The sequence below is a fragment of the Emydura macquarii genome, unplaced genomic scaffold (assembly GCF_026122565.2).
Source record: "Emydura macquarii macquarii isolate MOO-44397 ecotype Brisbane River unplaced genomic scaffold, CSIRO-AGI_Emac_v2 contig_3671, whole genome shotgun sequence".
Lineage (NCBI taxonomy): Eukaryota > Metazoa > Chordata > Testudines > Chelidae > Emydura > Emydura macquarii.
Genome location: NW_027133808.1, coordinates 7,721,576 through 7,744,874, shown reverse-complemented (window position 1 = coordinate 7,744,874; position 23,299 = coordinate 7,721,576). Strand labels below are relative to the sequence as shown.

At 42.2% G+C, this 23,299-nt stretch overlaps 1 protein-coding gene across 7 annotated transcripts in view; it reads left to right on the top strand.

The window, feature by feature from the left end:
* Window positions 1-23,299, top strand: part of FARP1 (FERM, ARH/RhoGEF and pleckstrin domain protein 1) — a 343,144-nt gene that overhangs the window by 133,461 nt on the left and 186,384 nt on the right. The window contains exon 1 of one of the 7 annotated variants that reach the window (XM_067536886.1): window positions 3,631-3,930. The exons of the other annotated variants lie outside the window; for them this stretch is intronic. Coding sequence (XP_067392987.1) covers window positions 3,841-3,930 — 90 coding nt within the window. The 5' untranslated portion in view covers window positions 3,631-3,840. Of the gene's footprint in view, window positions 1-3,630; window positions 3,931-23,299 lie in introns of those variants that run through there. 7 annotated transcript variants of the gene reach the window in all.

Here is a 23,299-nt window from a genome sequence, read left to right as displayed (position 1 = left end):
ATTGCTAAGACAAACAAACCAATACCACTGTCTCCAACCACAGAGTACCTGTGTTGTGATGTAAATGTAATGGATCCCAACTATGACTCACAGATGAGAATTTCAGCCCTCACCTCTTTAGCTCACATGATAAACTGTGGTAGCTGTTAACAGTAGAAGACTATTATCTTCTATATGGACAAGCCACCATAGTTCCAATCCCTGCATGTTCACTGCATTAGATCAAATTGTAAAGATCTGTGCTTTAGTGCTAAAGGTCCTAGGTTCTGACCCCACTGATAACCTTTGGTGGATTGCTAAAAAGTGGTATCCACATTCAAATTTTGGGAATGACAGATGTTCAGAATGAAGCTTCCCCTGACAGGAGAATTGTGTAAGATGCTGGCTACATTGTTGTTCCTCTCTAGAGACTGGTTTCCATAGAGAATAAGAATCTACCGCTTTTACCAGCTAGCGGAGTTACTCCTATAGCTATGCAGTAGAGACCTCAGTAGAGGCACTTAGTCCGGCAACACGGTCCCCCGCGAAATCCCGCTGCTGAAAAGGGCTGATGCCGCACCGCCAAAAAGGGGAAGATGGCCCAAATTTTTTGGCGGAGGGTGTTGCATGGCCCTTATGAAGTGCAGTTTATGAGAATTTGGTCCGTCACCATCAGCAAGTTTGACACCCCTGGGCTAAAATGTTCAATATTAGATGCCTAAAGACAGGTAGGTGCCTGAAATGTGAACTTAGGCACCTTAGTAAGTGTCTGGATATTTTTTTTAAAGGTAACAAAGGCTCCTTAAAAGTGGAATTTCATTGGGATTTGTGGGCACTCAGCACTTCTGAAAATAGTCACTTATCTTTATGCACTTACTTATGGAGATAGGAACCTAAATTTAAGCCCCCAGTTTTGAAATGTTTGTCCTTTGTCTTCATGCTCTCGTCCTTCTTTTCATATTCTATTCAGATCAGGAGGTCTTTATTACACAGCCTAGCTTTCCAGTTTTGAAGATGATGAGATGTCTCTTCCAATTTGTTCCTGGAATTTTCCTTTATTTCCCAGTCTCTTCTTCCCTGCAGCAATTGCAAAGGAGGATGAACATATGTTTCATTTCTATTTTCCTAAATTCTGCAATACACATTGCTGTGGTTACCTTAATCCAGGAAGTCCTAGGAGTTCATTTGCAAGGCATAGGCGTGGTCTACACTACCAATTTATGTAGGCATAACTACATCATGCAGTTATATCAATCTAACCCCAGGTGTAGACAGACCTATGCAGATGGGAGGGAAACTCTCTCATGGTGTAGATAGCATCTTCACTAAGTGTTACAGCAGTGCGGCTGCAATGCTGTAAGTGTAGACAAGCCCTGAGATTGCTACACTCTAAGGTACAGAAGACTCCGTGCAAATCTTAGCTTGGATCTGGTGTTTAAGTTTAGTATAAGTATCCCAAATTCCTTTTTCTTCCTGTGCTCTCTAACCCTCAAGTGTGGGAATCTCACATAATGTCCCCTCAGTGTAAATGCAACTTGTAAATTTGTGCTCATGTTTAATGTAACTTTCATAGTGTTGCTATAAGAAGCAAAGTGAAACCAGTGAGAATTGTACAGTGTTCATTTTCTTGTTGCCATTGCTGCCAGAAAAGCCTAAAATACAACACGAATGCCAAAGATAGGCTGACTGGAGGGCGGGGCTGAAAGACGAATAGACACACGTGCTACCAGTAATTGAACGTATTCGCATCACACTGCTTCATTTTTTAAAAAAAATTATGCTCCTATTATTTTCCTTACAAACAATAACCGTCAGATACAGCTGATGTAACCTTCAAAACAATGATGCTGTGAAGGGAAAGAGAGAGCTGTAGGTTCTGCTTAGTTCAATTTACACCTCAGGATGGCAAATGAATTTCAATTTCCAGCTAAATATAAACATGAGGATTCAACTATGTCAGTTCTAAGTCTAAAGTGAATCCACACTCAGCAGTTCATACAGGTGAAACAATATATAGCAGAGCTATTCTACTTTTCTTCCAAAATCTGGGCAGGGGAAAGGGGAAGTAATGACAAAACCTGGAAGAATCTGTTGACAGGCTCATTGTGTTCTGGGGTTTCTCCCTCCTTTGACAAGCTTCTTTCAAGAGCAAGGCCCCTCTCTCTCTTAAATAAATGTCATACTGTAGTTCAGATAGCTAGAAAAAATATCTAACACAAACTTCCCATGGTCTGGAGTGTTAGCACCTGCTGTTGGCAATGGTAGGACAGAGAACCCCTGCCTCACATGAGTGAAACTGAACCGTGGTTGAGCTCCCACGTCACTGACTCATGGAGCTAAACAGAGACTCTGAATGGTTGCTGTGCTGGGCTGACTTTTCGTGTGAATGTACCTACTTGTTTAGGCAATTTGAGAGAGAACTCTTCAGCAACTAGATTTAAGTAACTACAAGAAAGTGCAGTACACAGTTGTTATTTATCATTTTTACAGTGAAGAAATGTGTGCTGAGCACTTCATAGTATAGGTGAAGCAACATAGTCCCTGCCCCAGAGAGCTTGCAATCTAATTGTATTTATAGTGTAATGGGAATGAGGACCAAAAAAACCCAAAAACACTAGGATAGGAAAGGGGAAGGAAGGACCCAGGGTTGCTCAAAAAAGATTACACATTTACTCAGTAAAGGCATGTGCTTGGCAAAGCGGTAATTTTATTTTATTAGTAAATATAAAAATACTTGTCTTTTGACTAGTTTCTTGTGAACATCTTGGAAAAAGTGGATCTTCAAGAAGGACTTAAATAAGCAGAGGGTAGTGGCCTTGCAGATAAGCTCAGAGGGGGCATTCCATACATAGAGGAAGGTATGAAAAAAGATGATAGGGGAGCAGTTGTGGGAGAAATGAGCAAATAGGATATTGAGGCTGACAACAACAGCGGACTCATATAAGTACCTAGATAATATTTTACTAGTAGTGGTTTGAACAGTGACTCATCATCGCTTCTAAGCACCTGTCAGGTTTCCCCTTGAACTTTCATAAGAATTTCTTTCCCCACTTGCTTCTTAGCCTAGTTTACTGCACTGCTTTAAATCTTTCTTTATAGAGCACCTTTCCTGGGAATGACAGAGTCCTGCATGAAATTCACTTTCAATTTTCCATGATTTCTTTAGTCTCAGCATTTTCCTGATGAAGCTAAGTGTAGCACATGTTCTATTTCTGTTTGTTTCTTTGGGCATCATTTTGCAAGGTGCTGAGTGCCATCACTGCCCTTGATTTCATGGGGTGTCCAGGGAACACAGCATTGCTCAGACTCAGTCCTTTTGCTGTGTTTATTTACCAGCTTGTGGTGTTGAATATTCAGAGGTAAACCTCTCTTTACAGACTCTCTAGTTATTCAGCTTATCAAAAGTAGCACTACATCTTGCATGCTGTGCAATAAGCCTTTATTGCAAACACAGCATCATTGAGCTTCACTAAAGTACAGACATTTTATTTGGTGTCAAATGTCTGTCTACTTTATATGCAACCTCCATGTGATATCAGTCAGATCCTCAAATGATCTGGGCTCACTAAGTTTTACTGTTCTCAAAAAAATATATTTGCTAAAAGAGTTTAACTCTAAAATGCTATGATAAGCATGTTTAACCCATTGGGCAGCAAGGTTCAAAAAATTTACTTAGACCCCTTTCAGAAAAGAAGTAAGCCCCTGGGCTATAGACAGGTATGAATGTTGGTGGTGCATAGAGCATTTTTCATCTCATCCCCTCAATAATAGATGTCTGATGAATTTGAAGCTCTAATCCCCTCTAGCTGCTGGGGGACAGAAGGATTATTCTGATTGTAATTCTTTGTGCACCCTCAGGATATGTCTACACTGCATAGCGTACCTGTGTTTGGGCACCTGCACATGCAAACTTGTTTGCCTAGCTCACCTGAGACCACGTACACTGCTTTGGTATGTATGCCTCGTACCCATGTAGCTGTGTGCACACAGGCAGCATGTTGATTCATGTCTGGCGCATGGGTTTCTGGACACGTGTCCTGGGGTGCTCAAGCACTTAACTTGCTGGAGCTGCTCTAGGGCTTGGTTCACGGCATATTGTGGAAAACTTGTCTGTTCACCATGTGACCCTGTTTGGAAGTATTCTGCCAATGTTCAGTTGCGACGCTTCTGGTTCTGCACATGCCTGGCTTTGTCCATTCCAGCCAGAGACAGGCCTTGGATTCCGAAGTGGTGGAAGAACGTTTCCTGCTCGTGGCTTCGCTGTTGCTGCAGGACACAGACAGAGGGCTGGTGAGACAATGGTGGACCTTACAGTGGCAGTTTCTGTCCTTTTGAAGGCAGCAGTGGTGGGTACAGCTCTGGGAGCTGCAGCCTAATTGCTTGCTGCCATAACTATGGATTGTACGTATGTAGACCGGTGCTTCTAGAGCAGCACCATGAGCACTGCATGGTGGGATCACGTCAGCATGCAGTGACCAGCAGTGGCTCCAGAACGTTACATGAGGTAGCAGCCCTTCATGGAGTTTTGTGAAGAGCTTGCCCTGATCCTCCAGCACCGGAACATGCTTGAAGAAGGCTGTGCCAGTCCAGAAGCAGATTGCTATTACCATCTGGAAACTGGCTGAGCTGGATTACAACAGGTCCGCTGCTAGCCAGTTTGGTGTTGGCAAGTCAACCGCTGGGATTGTAGTTGTGGAGGTTTGTGAAGCAATCAGGACTGGCATTTACCTAAAGGTAAACAATGTGCCTTAAAGCCTTAAATAATTGCTAGCTTTCAGAGATCCCAAACTGCACTGGGGCCATTGATGGCACTAATGTGCTCATAGTTTGCCCTCCATAAGGAGCAAATAAATATGCCAGCCACAAAGGATAGTACTCCATTGTCATGCAGGCCTTGGTTGATCACAGAAAGAGATTCATGGACATGCAATGTGAGATGTACAGGCAAAGCACACGATGCCAAGGTGCTGGAAAGATCTGATGTTTGCCTTTTTGGACAAGCAGGGACTTTATTCGCTCCAAATGACATTGTTATGAGCAAAGACTCTGTGCTCACTGTAATTTTAGGAGTCCCCATGTACCCTTTCCTGCTGTGGCTAATGAAACTGGCTCCTGATAGCAGCAAAGGGGGCAAGGTGTCTCTTCCTAATTTACCTGTTAGGCCTGGTCTACACTGGCCAGGGATTTCGGTGGCAGTCGACGGGAGATACGCAAGCTACATACAGCAACGTGTATCTCCCGTCAACTTCCTAATGCCTACTTACTGCGGTGTCTCCACTGTGCTGCACCAACGGGAAGTGCCCTCCCGTCGACACAGCACTACGCTATCTGCTGGGGTGGATTTACGGAGTTAACTTCCGGGTTCGATTGAGCGAGTCTTTACTGCCTCTCAATCGAACCTGCAAAATCAATCCTGCACTGCCCGCTTTGTGGACTCTTGTCCACAGGGGTCTGAATAACAGTAGTGAAACTAACCCGAATATTTTTAATTTCACACTGCAACCCCTTGACAAAACTTTGATCAAACATGGGAGGCACTATAACGTGTCTATCAGGAAGACTGCATCACATTGGTTTACATTTGGTTCATATTTGGAAAGCCATCTTTCCAACCAGAAGGTCCAGAAGCGTTATTAAAAAATGAAATTTTAGATTCTGCAGAAATTGATTGTTTAGGCCCCCACACCCATTGTGAAAAGCTTCCGTCACTGGTAAGTGATTTTTCGTGCACTTCTTGGATGCATATTGGCTGAGGAAAACCAGCACAATATGCAACAATAAAAACTGAGTAATGCAGACATTATACAGAAAAAATATCTGCATCATTAAAGACATTCAGTTCCTCTGCAATTTAGATCACTGTCACTTTGCACATTATAAATGGTTTACTTTGATATTTAACTTCACTACTGTTGTTTAAATGGACTCATTTAGGCAGGGCCTTCATCTAAGTAAGTTCAATTCTCATAGTTTGGTCTGATTGTTTTCTGCTAGGTCAATTGCTTACTTTGTTCTTTGTGCAGGTAGAATGTACAGTAGTGGATCTGTAACAATGAAATAGACTGAAGCATATTAATACTGTGAAATATCCAGTACAATAGATAAGCTCAGCATCTGAAATAAATTTATACCAAACATTAGATACTGGATTGTTCCATCACTTCAGCAGGTGTTCATAGGTGAGTTGAGGGATCAAAAGGGGGAGATAAGATCTAAATCCATTCATCACCATGGCACTTGTTTAAATCTGCCCAGGGTAGTATTGACCAAAAGTGTTTGTTTATCTCATGGCTGTTTGACCTATATGTTAGGTTTTATTTATTTACTTTTAAAGTCACATAATCAAAACATGACACCCTTTTGTTTACCGTTTTGGCAGAGAATTCAAGGACTGAGTAGACTTTTGTAGTCTAAATACTCCCTCGCAGACAGATGTGGTCCCTCCAGATTAGCGAGGCAATGAGACAATTTACACTGTCATTTGAATTGTCATTCAACCCAGGGCTGCAAAGCTTTCTTCCATTCTGTAACTATTTAAACAATTGCAAAGTGACTGAGGTTCCTACAACTTTACAACACTATGATTACGAGTTGGTCCCAGAGGACAAAGTTAGGAAGATGGCAGTACGAAAACCTTCAAAAATAGATGGATGCTCTCATCTCTCTTGTAGACCAACAGATCTGTTGAATCAGATTTTCAGCTGCACAAATTAATAGCTAATTTGAGTGCACAGATCTCCAGTTGTAGGTGCACATGGCTAAATAGCTGTTTTTGCACAGGCCACGTGTGTACCAAATGGAGATGTGCAGATTCAAATCTATAAATGCTTTCCTTCTTAGGAGCTGAAAACCAGGCCCATTGGTTATGTTTTGTTTTAGACATGCACCTCTGGGTTCTGTCTGCCAGCTGTGATAATATGAGCAGAAAGGATATTGAAATGTACAAGAATTCTGCTCCCTGGGATATCACTGTCACAAATGAACCTAGCTTCTTAAATTGTAAGCGAGTGACTCATGCATTGGAGTGGCTGACAGCCCTTGGTTTTGAAAAGCTGACAGATTGTATTCACAAACAATTTTGCTCGATTTACAAATTTTGCAACAGTGTACAATCATAGCATATTGTCCTGCTATACCTAGGCACAACAGGTAAGTTAAGAATGAAATGGCATATCTAGTATGATTCTTACCTTAAAAAAAAAAAAAAAAAAAAAAAGATTGTAAAAATGGCAACTTTTCACACAACAGATATGCTGCCTGTGTGTATTCTCAGGCCTACTCTAAGGTTTGCTGGTGTAGCTATATTGGTATACCTTTGCCAGCAAACCCTCCCAGTGTATGTGCCGCTTATGTCAGAAAAGGAAAGGTTTTGCTGAAATGGCTTATATCAGTTCCTTGAACAAAATAAGCTATGCTAACAAAAACACTTTTTTGCTGGTATAACTGCATCTACGCACAAGCGTCTAGCAGTGTAGAAATGTCAGCTCGGGGTGTGATTTATTTTTTAATGACATTATTAAACCAGCAAAAGTTTCCAGTGTACCAGTGGCCTTGGTTGTCATCTGTTTACATACGTGATTACAAATAAGTTTTTACTCCTCTCAGTCTTGTACAGCAGCGGAGATATGAGAGAATAAGCTGGAGACTGACATTAACAAAACTGTTAACTAAACGCTAACTACAGGGCCAAATTTTGCCTGCATAGGTGTATTCAAGGCAGAATTTACCGTATAAAATGTTGCGATGATGATGTATGAATCAGAAAAATCCCGGTTTTTAAATACCAGGTTGAGTTTGCAGGGCTGGAAGTTAGAGGAATAAAAAACAATTTTTTACTTGAACTGGGCAATCTTGCCTGGGATATAACTGAGAAACAAGAAGTGTGGAACCCCACAATGTGACCTTGAGAGCTATGATTTGAAAATTTCCTTGGTTTTTCAGTTTCATTTAGCCATGTTTTGAGATAGGCTAAAGAGAATGTATAATAAATAATAGCGCAGTATTCTTCTTAAGCAGTGGTTGCTATGGGATAAGTATTGAAGAAAATATGTTCTTATTGACTTAGCCAGTTACCACAGTATTTTAAACAGTAAAAGTTTTGGTTTTTATAAATATTTGTTTGCTAGGTTTGAAAGGGGGTTGTCAGTTCCATTGACGTTTCAGCAGCGCATTGACTTTGGTCCAGTTTCTGAAGGCATAAGGGTCTGCCTATGTGGATCAGATTGCATGTTCATAGCCTCAGTTTGTAAGTACTTTGTGGTGTTCTTACACTGCCAACCAATACAGAGAATTACACCAGGGTGTCCGTCTTACCTTAGCACTTCTCAGATTATTGATATTTTATTGTCCTAGGAATGGATCATTCCTCGTTTAGAGTGAACTCTTATTGTCACGTTTTATGTGGAACCAAGCATGCAGGATGCAGATTGGCTCTACAGCCTGAAACTTGTGAGAACAGGAATATGATGCTGCTGCCTAGGAATTGGAAACAGTCTCATAGCAAAGCTGCTTCAAATGATTGAGATACAAATAAACATCTGAATTAACCCTGAAGTTCCTGGCAATAACAGCCAGGTAGTTTTTTAACTCTTTCAAGTGTTATATAGCTTGTTTAATCTTTTTCTCATCACTCTGCTGCAGTCTGCTGTGTAGCCACTTGCCTCAGTGGCAACCAGTTGTCCAGTCACTTCCCCAGGGGTGAGGGAGGCGGGGGAGGAGGGTACTCAGGTCCCAGCCCAAGGTCCTTGTAGATGGTAGCTACTTGCTGTGTCCCCTCAAACTCATCCACACCTTTCCCTGGGCCACTTCTCTGTGGTCCCAGTGCCCTCTTCTCCCTTGTCTCAAGGCCTCAGCCTGCAAGTCTCTGCCACCAGCCAGGAGCTGTCTTTAGCTTCTCCCTACCTGCAGCACTGCTCTGTCCTCAGCATGCAAGGCAGCCAGTCCTCCCTCCTTAACCTCGAGAGAGTGACTGCCTCTGCTCTGCCTTGCAGCTCTTTTCATAGGGACCTGCCTGGCCCCAAGTGGCTTTTCGCATAGTCTCCCCAGGGCTCTATTAACCCCTTACCAGCCAGTGTGGGGGACACCCCATCATACAGCTCTAGATCTGTTTAATGTTGTTTTGTTTATTTTTACATTTCTTGATTTAAAGATGGTTATGATCAGTGAAGTGCCTGAGTTAAAATTCACAATTCACATTCAAAAAGGCTCCTTCTTGACAGAGTCCTGTCTGTTTCCTTTAATGAGTAAAATAAGTTTACTGCTTCTGTTAGCCAATGCATCTATGAAAGATCAAATTGGATTCTTCCCAGAAAGGCCTAAGCACCTTGCAGGATCATTCTCTAAATTGTAATTGCAGACTCTTTATTATTGGCCATGGCAGAGCTACGGGAAAAAAAAAGTAACTTTCAGATCCCAGTTTGACTTGACAGAGCTAACAAGCAGACAAACTCTCTGAATTTGTAAACAGCACGTACTTGATATCAATGTAATTGAGGCAATAAATGTAGAACCCCAGCTATGTGTTTCCTAGAATAGCTTTTGAGTATAAGTGACCTATATGCATCTACTAATTCAGATGCTGTGGTGATGTGAACTTTATCCATTTAGATTCGGTACTTTTAAATCTTTTTTTTTTTTTTTTTTTTTTACCTTTCTCCTTCCACTATCACCTGGGTTGCTGGCAGTTGCTGAGTCTCTACTTCAAAGTAGTGCTTGAGTCCTAAAAACAAAAGTGCCAAAATGCACCATTTCACCACAGAGGTGCTGCCATGCATATTGCAAGGTAAAGAATGAAACCAATGACCAAATACTAGAATACCATTCCAGCTCCACAAAAAGTGCTGGGATGACATTCTGGAGCATCCTTGTTTGTGTCATGCACTGCTTTAAAGAGGCCTCAGCATCCTCTTGAAAGAGCCACTCTCCTACAGAAATTGCTCCAGTTCACACCGCTCTCTTGAGAGGGGAGCAAAGGCTGTTGGGGCCATGTACTTTCCAAATACTGGCTAGGTAAGGGCAGGAGAAGCTTAGATGACCCTTTCTTTCTGGTGTGTTAACTCACAGACTGGGATCTGCTATTAGTGTGCGCAGGAATTGACACGACTCTCGTTCGATAATGACAGAAAGGCTTTAATTACTATACTTATAAACATATAAAATGAGCCCCCAAACCAAAAGTCCAGTATATTTTAGCTGCAAAAGCAATTATCCTCACCAATGCAGGCAAGAGGCGGTGATGGTTTCTTAGCAGCTTCCCCCAAGAGCCTGGATCCGTGGTCTCAGAAGGCAGCTGGGCAAGATGGTAGTTCTTCTCAGTTTCTTGTCAAGAGTGATTCCTCTTCTCTTGAAGCTTGCCTGCTTGCTTATTTCCATTGCTTCTCTTTTATATTCTTCAATCCAATGTTTTTCAAAGCATTTTGCTAATTTACGTGAGTAAACACAGGAATTCCAGAAAACAATACAAGAGGGAGAGACCCATGTGCTTTAATTAGTGAAAAGGTGCTAGCCACCTAGATTTGTTCTTTAGCTTCAGTGTTCCACCCTTCAAACAAAGGGGTATTGGGGTTGTTGTGATTAAATTGAGCAACACCTGGGATGGTATCCAGTCATTAGCTTTGATCACAAGGTATTTTGAGAGGTCCGGAGCCATGGAGGTCTAGCACGCCCTGCATTTAACACATTGCTGTTTACTGCATAGATGAGTTACTCCCAGAGGATAAATTCATTAGGGAAAATGGTCCAGACAGAGAGGCAATTAATAAACAGTTATCTTAATGAAATACCAGACATACTTTGAGAATAGAAAGACAGCATGGATGTGTTGCAATGAGAAACAATCACCTCTTTTCAAAAGGGACTCCAGCCACCATTTCACATATTCTGCAATATGCACTTATTAATTTGGTAGTTTAATTTTATAAGTAGGCCCATCTTAGCTGAAATTTCACGGTCTACATGGTGCTACTGGAAGCTACCTCTAAATATCATATTTAGCTGAATATCAAGTTCTATTATGTTTTACTTTATCTGGTTGATTGTTGCTTCTGACACTATTAGACAATACGATCATATGTATTAGTTTATGTTTTATTTTCAAGTTGATGCTCAAGTGGTTTGAATTGTATCTTCCAGATAGTTTCCTGTGGTTGTATGGCAAGAATTCACCTCCGGTTTATTATTCAGATATAAGGGTTCTTTTCAGATTCCTCCCTTGGCCCTTTGCTTCATTTTACCTATAACCTGTTAAGGATTTAATAAAAGCATCTGCCTGGATTTCAGAAATATTTCTGTTCACGTTATCTTCTGATCTGCACTTTATTTTTCCAGTCGTTCTGAGATTCTCTTTCTACATAACTCAAATAGTCTGTCTGACTGTCAAAGATTAATATTATGGTCTTTTCTAATGGTGCAAGTAGGTAACAGAAAGGTCATATACTCCAGCTCAAGTATACAGATCTTGTCCTTTATAGATAAGCTTCTCGTGCAATATAATCTCTGTGTAACCAAGGAATCTCGGTACTTGTTTGACTCATATCCTGAGTTCTTCATATCAGTTCAGTTGTAAATTATCTGGATTTCATTTGATTAAAATACGTAACTTTTATTTTACTGTGAAACTTTTGCTATTAAAGATGCAGTGCATATCTTGTTCACCTCTTGAGCTGACTATGCTCTTGGATTATATATATTCCCTTGGTTGGCCTTTTGATTTCATCTTTACTTTATCCAGTATTTTGTTGCTTGTTAATTATTTGCTGTAAATGCTATTTTCATATTACATCACTGTTTATGCCTTTAGGAAGTCCCTCCTGGTGAGGCTCATTGACCAGTCTTCTTAACTAGCAGACTCCAGTCCTCACTGATGTAAATCTGACACCTTTTGCAGCAGTACAAATCACTAAAAAGGGGGGAGGCAAAACACTTCCTGACTTGCTGGCATTTTCAGAGAAGTGGTTTGTAATGATAGGGTCGATACGATAGATTAACATCAGACAAACGTATCCAGTTGCTGATCATGGGAATGTGTTGAGCAATAGCAGTGTTGTCTCAGTGAATCTTAATGGAGCTGAATTCAGAATGTATGTTTTATGCGATGCCTCTATTTTCATCAGAATTGTTGTGTTCAAAAGGCCAGTTTCAGAGCTGGAGTCAGGCCAGATGTCAGAGCTGAAATTGGAAGCCAGGAATCGGAGCCAATGGTCAGAGCCCAGTTTGTTGGAGTGAGGCAGGCAGGAGCAGGACTGTGAACAAGCTGAGGCAGGAGCTAATACAGCCATGGGCAAATGCTTTGAGCAGCCACGGATCAGCTTCTGACTTTAAGAGCTGGTCTGATAACTCTCTTCCTGCCAGTCAGGCAGCCTACTACAGGCCAGCTGCACTAATTAGGTTGCCTGGAGACAGCCTCTGCTGCAGGCCCTGATTCCTGACCATAGTCAGTTCATCCTACAAATATTGGCATTAGGCTTGGTTCCCCATTCTTAGCTATTATTACAGGCATAGTTACATATTGTGAGTATGTCAGGATGGAAGGGCAGAAGTTCTGAATCAATTATTTCCCCTCATTTTTGAATTCTTGAAAATCCATGCTGGGAACTGCATTAGAGGATAAATAAGGAAGACTTTCTTCTTCTTTTACAGCATATGAATGGTTGTAATTACAAGTTAAGAGTCCAGTAGTAAAATTGACAACAGCTGAATAAAGTTGAAGAGAAATTGCTCTGACTCTAATTCCAAGGAAAGCTAAACATCACTTTGAAGTTGGAGTTTGGAACGGAAGTCTGTATTTATTGACAGGATTACAACATATTTGCCTGGTGGATGTATGTCCCCCATTAGGCTCTGGCAGTATGCAGGTTATCAGGGCACAAGTCAACTGCAAACTGGATGGTTGGTATCTGTTTATAAATCATGCTCAGAAATCTATTTAACTAGTTGATGATCCTTAGCTTTGTTTTATGACCTTTGTTCTGGCAGTTTATTTACTGCATGTGAATTTGATAAAACTGCGCCATGTAAGGGGTCTAACAGAAATGAGACACCTTAATTATTCTGTGAAGCAGTTGGCATTTAGCAAAAAGTTCAGCCCACACCTTTTTTGTGTTTACTGAAGCATTCTCTCTTTGTGCCAGTCTCTCGCTTTCAGATGTTACTGTAATACAACGAATGGGCTCCTTTCCACTGCAGCCAGCATCAGCGTGCAATTTATAGGAGCAAATTCGTCTCCCATTTGTTTTGGATAGATGACAAGTTGAGTCAGTTATGTTATTTTGATTACTGAGCCCTTTCTATAATGAGTAATTTCAGTGAAACACTGTTACCAATTACACACACCTCCCGCCCCCCCCTCGGAGATGCTTTCTATAGATGGTAGCCAACACCTATTCCACTGTGTAGCACACAGTACATGTTACATCGTCTCTCACTTCCACCTCAAGACCTAGACATTATGGAGCGTGTCAATAATAGAAAGGCATGTGGTTTTTTGGTGGTTTTTGTTTACAGTTATGTGCGGTGTTACCTTATGACCTTCAGTTTGTTTTTCTGTCAGCAAATTTTTCCTGGTTATTTTTTAAATAATCTGGAACCTGCATAATTTTGTCAGTGCAGCTGATAGGACAGCATTCAGGACTGTTACAAAATCCTCTGGATATATCATGTTCTTCTTGACATAAATAGAAGAGATGAGGAAAATGTACAAAAATATATAGCCCTGGAGATTATAACTCCCAGTATATCTCCCAGTACTCACAATATAAAGTTTTGTAGTATTACTTTTTCCATTCCAATACTATCTCCTAAATGCAACCCTTTCCCTCCTTACAAATTTCTCCTTTACTCAGTGAGAACAAATGGGTTGCCAGTCAAATAACCTGAATGCTAACCTAGGCAAAGTTATTGCTTCTATGACATCATTTGAAAGCACCCCCCCCCCCCCATTATGATGGTGGGACATATACACAGCAGCACTTCCAATGGCTGAAAGGTGAAGCTAGACATATATTGAGACTAAATACAAGGCGCACATTTTTAAATTGTGTGGGTAATTAACCATTAGAACAACTTACTGAAGGAGATGGTGGATTCTCTGTCACTTAAAGTCTATAAGATTAGATGTCTTTCTAAAAGGTATCTAAGTCAATCACAAGCTGTGGGTGTGAGGCAGGAACCATTTGGTGAAATTCTGTGGCCTTTGTTATGCAGGAGGTAAGACTAGACGCTCATAATGGGCCCTTCTGGTCTTAGAATCTATTAATCTACCTTGGGAATTCATTTGTGGTCATGGTAAACAGAAGTGTGGTTTCCTTGCATGGAAGACTAGTTTTGGTATGTTGTGGATCATTGTGAGTACCTTTATTCTGCAAATGTCTTGTGTGCTTTTTAATCCTCCTAGGAAAGTTACATGAATGATTCTTGAGTCTCTGTTTTTATTTTTTGATAACAATTTTGGTAAGTTTGCCAGGTGTTTGTAAAGAAATAGTTGTAGGTCAGCATTTGCTCACCCCATTGACATCCTAAACTGTAGATTTCCTTTAAGTCCAACTTCTCTGTGTGCCAAATAAGAATGGTTATATAGTAGAACGCTTTACTGTGTATTCTCCATTTCTATCTTTGTCATTTGGCAGTATTTTGTAAAGCAATTACTATGATATTTGTAGCTGTTTAGTAATACACAAACAAGGAACATTTTTTATATAGGGGGTGTAGTGAAGTGGTGTGGCCTCCCTCCAAGACTGACACCAAGGGGCCGATGCATGCCACCTGGTGGGCAGGCACAGGTACCACACCACTTCCAAACCAGAAGTACAGGGCTGGGACAGGAAGTATAAAAGCCAGGCCCCATAGCTCAGTTCGGGGGAAGCTGCTGAAGGACAAGGAGATCTCTCCCCCAGGGCTTGGACCTGAATCAAACCCCGACCCTGTAAAAGGGCCCTGGGGTGATCGCCCTTTCAGCCTGCTAAGCCTCGATAGGCTGCAACTGGTTGCTCTGTTTTGTTTGCCTCCCCCAGCCTGAGGGCCTGGGCCTTTGACTGTCTTTCTTGCCCGCCCTGACTGAGGGCCTGGGTCTATAGACTGTTTGTCTTGGCCTGCTCTGCCCTATCTGAAGGGCCAGGGACACTGATTGCGCCTGCCTGTGTAGCCAAGCGGAACGGCCTCCCTCCGAGGCCAACACCCCGAGCCAGCCCCAAACTATTGGGGGGGGGGGGGGGAGATTTGTTAGACAAAAGGTACAATAGATATGTACGAAATTTAGCATCCTCTTTCATATGCTTGCTCTGTCTGTGTACATTCTAATTATTCTTTTTCTGGCATATTTCACAGTAGACTTATAATATAGCCACAGAATTATGGTAATGGAAAATCTAGGTACTCCTCCACAGTATGCCTCTGTTCTCAGGTGGCAGCTTAAATGCAATACCATTTTGAAATATAAATAAATATGTTGTGTTAGTCTCAGGGGGCTATAATAATGACTTGATTCAAGCAATTTGTTGAAAATCTGAAATTTACAATCTAAAAGAATGCTGCAGAGCTAAGGAAGATAAGAGCATAGGAGGATTTTATGTGAATATATGCAGACAAAAAATTTGTTCCAAATAATTTGAGCTAGACATCTCAGAAAGCAAACCCTAGAGCAATTAATTTGTGTATTCCTATGCATGTAGTGTGTATATATACAGACACATGCGTGCATATATATATCTATATATATAATAAATAAAATATAGCTATCTTTGATTTATCAAGCTCTTTTCAGTTGACTCTAACCTTTTGTTCTATTATTCTAAAATCCTGTTGCTACCCAGGAATCCTGTTTTTAAGATATTCAGTGTTGTGGGTTAAGGATACATAAAAAAGAAATGCTTTGCTCCTGTGAATTTGTGCCTTTTGGCCCAGTTTGAGACAAAAGTAAGTGGCTATCTTATCTTCAACCTATCAGCTCCTAATCGCCACTTTTTCATTTTGATTTCACTGAGGAAGATCCTCTCCCATCTTGATGAAAAATATTTTTTTCCATTACTGTTGATTCTTGAAGCAGTTTGCTGTAGCCATGTGGAGTCACTATTTATAGGCTGGGCATGGGGGAGTTATCTAGAGTTATCTGCAAAGGAGAACGTTTAATACTTCTGTTTGTGTGATGGAGAACATAAAGAACTCACAATGTTATCTGAGATATGAAACTCCTTATTTAGAGACGGAATGAGATTTATAGTAGTTTAAACCAGTGTTTCTCAATGACTGGTCCATGGACTGGCTGTGTTCCCTGAGATCTCCCTGATACAGTTTAGGCAGGCAGCAGACTTGTCCCTGGTATCAAAAAGTTTGAGAAACACTGTGTAGACTGACCAAAACTGTGGACCACTGATCTTAGGTGTCAGGTAGATTCTGTGGAACATGGAATATTGGTGGTAAATTAGTTTAATTTTGTGCCTTCTCCTAGAATACAGAAGCTGAGGATGTAGCAACACATTATTGTCCTTTAACTCTCATCCCTTCATAGGAATTACAAAGGCACCAGGGCACCTTAGGTGCCTTGGAACACACATATGGATTACATCCTTATACATCACTTGCTGTAGTCCTGTCTGCTCTTCCAGTTTGGATCAAGCACAAAACAAGCCTGCTTCTTTCTTTTCGTAAAACAGGGGTAGGTGGAAATACGACTTGATTCATAAAGCATTCACAGTAACTAGGCTGCTGCTGTGTCAGACTCTGCACTTACATTTCTCCCACTTTGGGTACTCACAATGTTCAGCAGTTTGGGCCAGATTTCATAGTCAAATATCAGTGAAAAAACATATTATAAAAGATGAGGGCACTCTCTTCCTGAATACAACAGATTGAGCTGGTTATAAGTACAGTACATCTATTGTTCTGTACCAAAAGCCTTGAAACAGCATTTGTGTGTAGGTGTCAGTTTTCTAAGCTGTTTTTTGCCTTTCTTGTTAAAAACTGGCAGTTGTTCTTTAAGTTGGCAGTTGTTTATTTTATGATATTTTGTTTGGACCTCCAGCTTTTCTTTGACACAGCTCTTTAACTTCTTTTCCTCTATTGAATTAGGATCAGTATTTACACAGTGAGTTAGTGTATGTGCAGGATTTTGTAATAAAGGGTTTTTAATAAAGGCAGAATCTTAAATATAAGGAATATTGTTGAAAAAATATTTTAAGGGTCAATGGGCTTTTTGATGCCTTCATGAAGCAAGTGACTGGTAATGTGGCTGCAGTATAATGTGGGCAGGAACTGAAGAACCATGGTGCACAATGTTGTTCTTGCACCTCAGTCAGATGCTGCAACTCCAGGGCTGCTTCCGATCCAAGCTCTCCTGGGTAAGGGCTGTGTGATGTAGTAAGGGCAGGGGGCAGTAGGAGAGTGGTGTTTGTTTGTTTGTTTTTGTTTTTGTTTTTTTGCACTGAACGGTTTTTAATGACATTGCTGATTCCAGGCGGTGGTAGAGGGGAGGTATGTAAGCCCAGAATGATCCGGGCTTTATTCCCTGTAGACTAGCCAGAGTCATTAGGGGGCAATTAAGGGCAGCTGAGGCCAATTAAGGACCAGTCAGGTGCTTCATAAAAACCCTCTGCTCCAGACAAACAGGGCATGAGCTGGAGGAGTAGGAGTGCCATGCTGGGTGCAGGAGTGCAGAGTTGTGTGGAGGAGCAGACTGGAGTGCAGAGCTGTGTGGAGGAGCAGACAGGAGTGTGGAGGAAGGTACCTGGTTCAAGAAGCAGAAGGACAGAGGGGGGGAAATTAGCCCAGGGGAAAAGACTGCAGCTGTGAACACAACACCAGCAGCACATAACTGCTACTCCTAGCTGGGTTGGGAACTGGAGGAGCAGGTGGGCCCGGGTCCCTACCCCCTCTCCCTGGGGAGATGGGGTAACTGGTGACTCCCTGGTCCACTACAAGAGGCAAAAGTGCGAGACCCACTCAGGTGAAGCCGGCTGTTTGCCACAGTGTCAGACTGGGACTCCAGTGTAACGGTTTCACCATTTGCTATTTGTAGATAAATCCCCACCAAGTTCTAGGATGAAACCACAAACTAATTTTTATTTTATGACTTGGTCTGGATCTGATTTGTAAAGTAACCTAAAGCTGCAAGGTGTACTTCACACACTGCACCACCAATCCCATTCCCTAATTTCCATGTAGTACTGACCTGTATATAACTATGCATTGTGAGAGCACGGTGAACATATAACAACAATTTTGTAAGCTAATAAAGCGAGCTTCAGGAAGAGTATGCAAGTGGAAGAGCCTATGTGCAGTAGAATTTACAGCCAGCTCTTCATGGGACAGGGAGATGCAGATCCATCTGGGGAGGGGCAATGTATCAGCAATCCCTACGTGCCCTCTCAGTAGCTGGGATGATCTGGACTGAGTTATAGGGAACAGAGGAAGAATGCCCTCTCTGTGTTTAAGGAGCCAGGGGCCCGGAGGGTTGGGGGAGAGAGACTTTTTTGTTGTCATTGTTAGGCACTTACTAGCCAGAGGCTATGAAAGATGGAGTCCCCAAGCAAAATTCAGGTCACAGTGTTGCCAAACCCAAACATTCAAAAATCATGAGACTGGCTTAACGATAATTGGTTTTTAGTTTATTTTAAAGCTGAGGTTTTTTTCATTGTCATCTGCGTTTTGAGCCTTTAGGGTGCATTAGATCACGTGTTCAAGCTTTTCTCCGACCATAAGTGCTGGAAACATTACTTTAAAAAAAAAAAATTGATGGCTTTATGTAATCATATGACTCCAGAAGCTGGGACTTGAAGAAAATCACCAAATATTGCTAAATTTATGATAAAATCATGACAATGCTGGGAACAGCACCCTGGAAAGAACCCAATAACTTTCCCTTTTGTTCAGGGTGGTGGATTTGGCTTCTTGCCTTTTGTTTTGCCCTTGGACAGTGGGGCATCTTACTATTTTCCTTTGGCTTCTTAGGTTTCTGGCACATTTTTCAAGCCCCACAATATATGTGAGGTGTGTGAGCAGATTGGATGAAGGTTTGTCTGAGTAGCTGAATGGATGAAGGCGGTTTGGAAAAAAAGAGGGAGATTATGGGACATATTAGAAAGGAGAAATAGGGTGTTGACATAGCATCCAAGTTTTGCATAGCTCTGTGTGTGATTGCCCTCACCAAATTCTACCAAACCATGGGATCAGGTGTTGGGAGAGAGGATCTGATTTCCTGCCCTGCTCTAAAGAGGCAGGGAAGGCTCATGGGGCGTCTGGATAACTGGGTGAGTTTGTAGGAAGTGTGGTTGCTGGGTGTGAGAAAGATTGGGGTTACTGGTCTGAAGTGGGAAGGAAACTGCTACTGGGAGGGAACCTGGGGGGCTACCAAGGGTATGTCTACACTGCAGTTAGACATCCACAACTGACCCATGCTAGCTGACTCGGGCTGCGGGGCTGTTTAACTGCAGTGTAGACATTCTGGGACAATCCCACCTCACAGGCTGTTAGAGTCCGGGCAGCAACCCAGGCCTGGACGTCTGCATTACAATTAAACAGCCCCTTAGCTTGAGTGCCAGGAGCCCAAGTCAGCTGGTACGGGCAGTGTGGACATGCCCTAACAGTCTGCAAAAGGGAGCCTGAAGCAGCTGGGGTGGTGACGATTGTTTGGAATGGGAGGAGGAGTTGGGGAGTCTCCCCCATTGCCCCTGGCAACTCATTAGTCTCACGCATTCAAATGATGTCCTTGTCCCCTTCAGCTGTCTTCCTTTTCTGTTGTTCCATGCAGGCTGGGAATGAGCAGAGGACATAGACAGCAGCCAGAGGGGGGTGGCAGAGACCCTGCCAGGCTACCGTCTTGAGCCCCTGATGTTTGGGAGGATTAACTGCAGTGTATGTCCTTATTTCCCAGAGCCCTGCTGAGTGGATGATGATGGGAGAAGGGTGAGAGAAGAGAGAGGCTGCAGATGTGAATATCATGTGACATGCATAGTATTTGGCAGGTCTGTACTGAGACAAATCTGAGAGGGAGAAGTGGGAAGGATGAAAAATATAGGGATACAGGTACAGTATAGAATGGGGAGAGAGAGAGAAGATGTGTGAGGGTGGAGGGGAAGGAGAGAAAAAAAGCAGAAACTGAAGCATGCAGTTGATAATGCAACATAATTTAGTACAGAAAATAAAAAGAAAGTAGTGGAAACTGGGAAAGGAAAGAAGGTATAGCAAAAGCAAGAGAAACACAGGACATTCACATTTTAAAAGTAAATAGAAGGTTAACAGTATGTTAGTATGTTTGAGTTTAAAGAGCTCAAAATACTCGGTGAATTGAGATCACTCAGCACCTTGAAGTATTAGGCCTGCTTATTTGTAATCGAATAAATTATGCATCTGGCAGCCCCTGCTGCAGTAACTTTTTCTGAATTATACTGAGTAAGAGCCAGAGTTGTAAGGGAAAGCTTTTTACTATCTCTTTCCACTCTCTCCTACTTGTATTCTCTTCTGTAGAGTGTGGTATGTCCCTGAGGTTGAATTACCACATGCTGTTAATAAAACAGAAGTGTAGATTTTCAGGTTTAGGTGTGGTTGGACTGCTATTGTGGAATAGCCATCAGATTTTAAAAGGTAATTTTTTAATTGACAACACTTAATTGACAAAACACTTGATTGACAAAAGACACAATGTATAGTTGTCAGAGGGTCTGGAACTCTGCTTAATTGATGGCTCCTAACAGAAAGTGTGTGTGTGGAGATGTTGTATTGAGAAAAATGTTGATCTGTGTATTTCAAAAGACAATACAGAAACTGGCCGGAGCATAGATGTGCAGATTTGAAAGTGAGGTGGAATTTTTTAAACTAGGTTGCTATGCCTTTAAAAGGCTGCTATGAAGGGCATTTCTTAGAAAAAGAGCATTGAGCCCATGATGCTATTATGTAGCTTGCTTTAGACAACTGGTTTGGAGAATATGGGTGGCGGTCCCAGTCAGTGTGTTGGATATTCAAGCTGACCCAGAAGGACATAAGAAGAAAGATCTCTGCAGGATGTTGGACAGTAAGGGAACAGTTGGACAGGCTGACCAAAGTCAGAGAGAGGAGATTACTTTCAAGAGTTGCAGGCTTTTCATTTTTCTTTATCTCTGTAACTAAGCAGAGAAGTGTTACCTAGTTTAGATTATAAGAATTGTAAATGTAGATATGCTAAATAACCTGGTTTGTTTGTTTGAATTCTGTTTTTAATACTAGTTTTTGTTAAGATTGCTTTTGTATGGGTAATTTCATGCAGACTTCCCCAGAGAAGAGAGAACCTCATAAGTTCTGTGGAGAGATTCTGAGGAGTAAAGTGTGTCTGGAACTTACAATCTGCTGTGTCCTATCTGGGTGACTTGTGTTACTATCAGTATGCAATAGGCAAACACACGGGTACCTGAAAGACTAAGCAGTAGATAAAAGTTGGTAGCAGTATTGTTGTAACCAGTTAGATACTTTAAAAGCCATTCTTCAAATAACTGATTTTGGTGTGTATTTTGCCTGTTTTGCTATGGGATAAGGGAGATGTCTGTTAAGATATAGAAGCATACAATCATAGAAGATTAGAGTTGGAAGGGGCCTCAGGAGGTCATCTAGTTCAACCCCCTGCTCAAAACAGGACTAACCTCAGCTAAATCATCCCAGCCAGGGCTTTGTCAAGTCGCAGCTTAAAATCCTCTAAAAATGGCGATTCCACCATCTCCCTAGGTAACCCATTCCAGTGCTTCACCACCCTCCTAGTAAAGAACGTTTTCCTAATATCCAACCTAGACCACCCCACTGCAACTTGAGACCATTGCTCCTTGTTCTGTCATCTACCACCACTGAGAACAGCCTAGCTCCATCCTCCCTGGAACCCCCTTTCAGGTAGTTAAAGGCTGCTATCAAATCCCACCTCATTCTTTCTCTTCTGCAGACTAAACAAGTCTAGTTCCCTCAGCCTCTCCTCATAAGTCATGTGTTCCAACCCCCTAATCATTTTTGTTGTCCTCCGCTGGACTCTCTCCAACTTGTCCTTTTTGTAGTGGGGGGCCTAAAACTGGACACAGTACTCCAAATGCGGCCACACAATGCCGAATAGAGGGGAATAATCACTTCCCTCAATCTGCTGGCAATGCTCCTACTAATGCAGCCCAATATGCTATAAGCCTTCTTGGCAACCAGGGGACACTGCTGACTCATATCCAGCTTCTTATCCACTGTAACTCCCAGGTTCTTTTCTGCAGAACTGCTGCCTAGCCCGTCAGTCCCCAGTCTTTAGCTGGGCATTGGATTCTTCTGTCCTAAGTGCAGGACTCTGCATTTGTCTTTGTTGAACCTCATCAGATTTCCTTTGGCACAGTCCTCCAATTTGTCTAGGTCACTCTTTATCCTATTCCTACCTTCCAGGGTATCTACCACTCCCCCTAGCTTAGTGTCATCTGCAAACTTGCTGAGGGTGCAATCCATCCCATCCTCCAGATCATTAATGAAGATGTTGAACAAAACCGGCCCCAGGACCAACCCCTGGGGCACTCCGCTTGTGACTGGCTGCCAGCTAGACATCGAGCCATTGATGACTACCCGTTGAGCCTGATGATCTAGCCAGCTATCTGTCCATTTTATAGTCCATTCATCCAACCCATACTTCTTTAACTTGCTGATAAGAATACTGTGGGAGACTGTATCAAAAGCTTTGCTAAAGTTAAGGTATATCACGTCCACTGCTTTCCCCACATCCACAGAGCCAGTCACCTCTTCATAGAAAGCAATCAGGTTGGTCAGGCATGACTTGCCCTTGATGAATTCATGTTGACTGTTCCTGATCACCTTCCTCCCTTCCAAGTGCCTTAAAATGGATTCCTTGAGGATCTGCTCCATGATTTTTCCAGGGATTGAGGTCAGGCTGACCGGTCTGTAGTTCCCTGGATCCTCTTTCTTTCCTTTCTTGAAGATGGGCACTATATTTGCCTTTTACCAGTCATCAGAGACCTCCCCCCGTTGCCACGAGCTTTCAAAGATAATAACCAATGGCTCTGAAATCACATCAGCCAACTCCCTCAGCACCCTTGGGTGCATTGCATCTGAGCCCTTGGACTTGTGTATGTCCAATCTTTCTAAATAGTCCTGGACCTGTTCCTTCAGCACTGAGGGATGTTCACCTCCTCCCCATTCTGTGCCGCCCAGTGCTGTAGCCTGGGAGCTGATCTTGTCTGTGAAGACAGAGGCAAAAAAGGCATTGAGTACCTCAGCTTTCTCCACATCTTCTGTCACTAGGTTGCCTCCCCCATTCTGTAAGGGGCCCACACTTTCCCTAATCTTCCTTTTGTTGGTAACATACCTATAGAAACCCTTCTTGTTTCCCTTCACG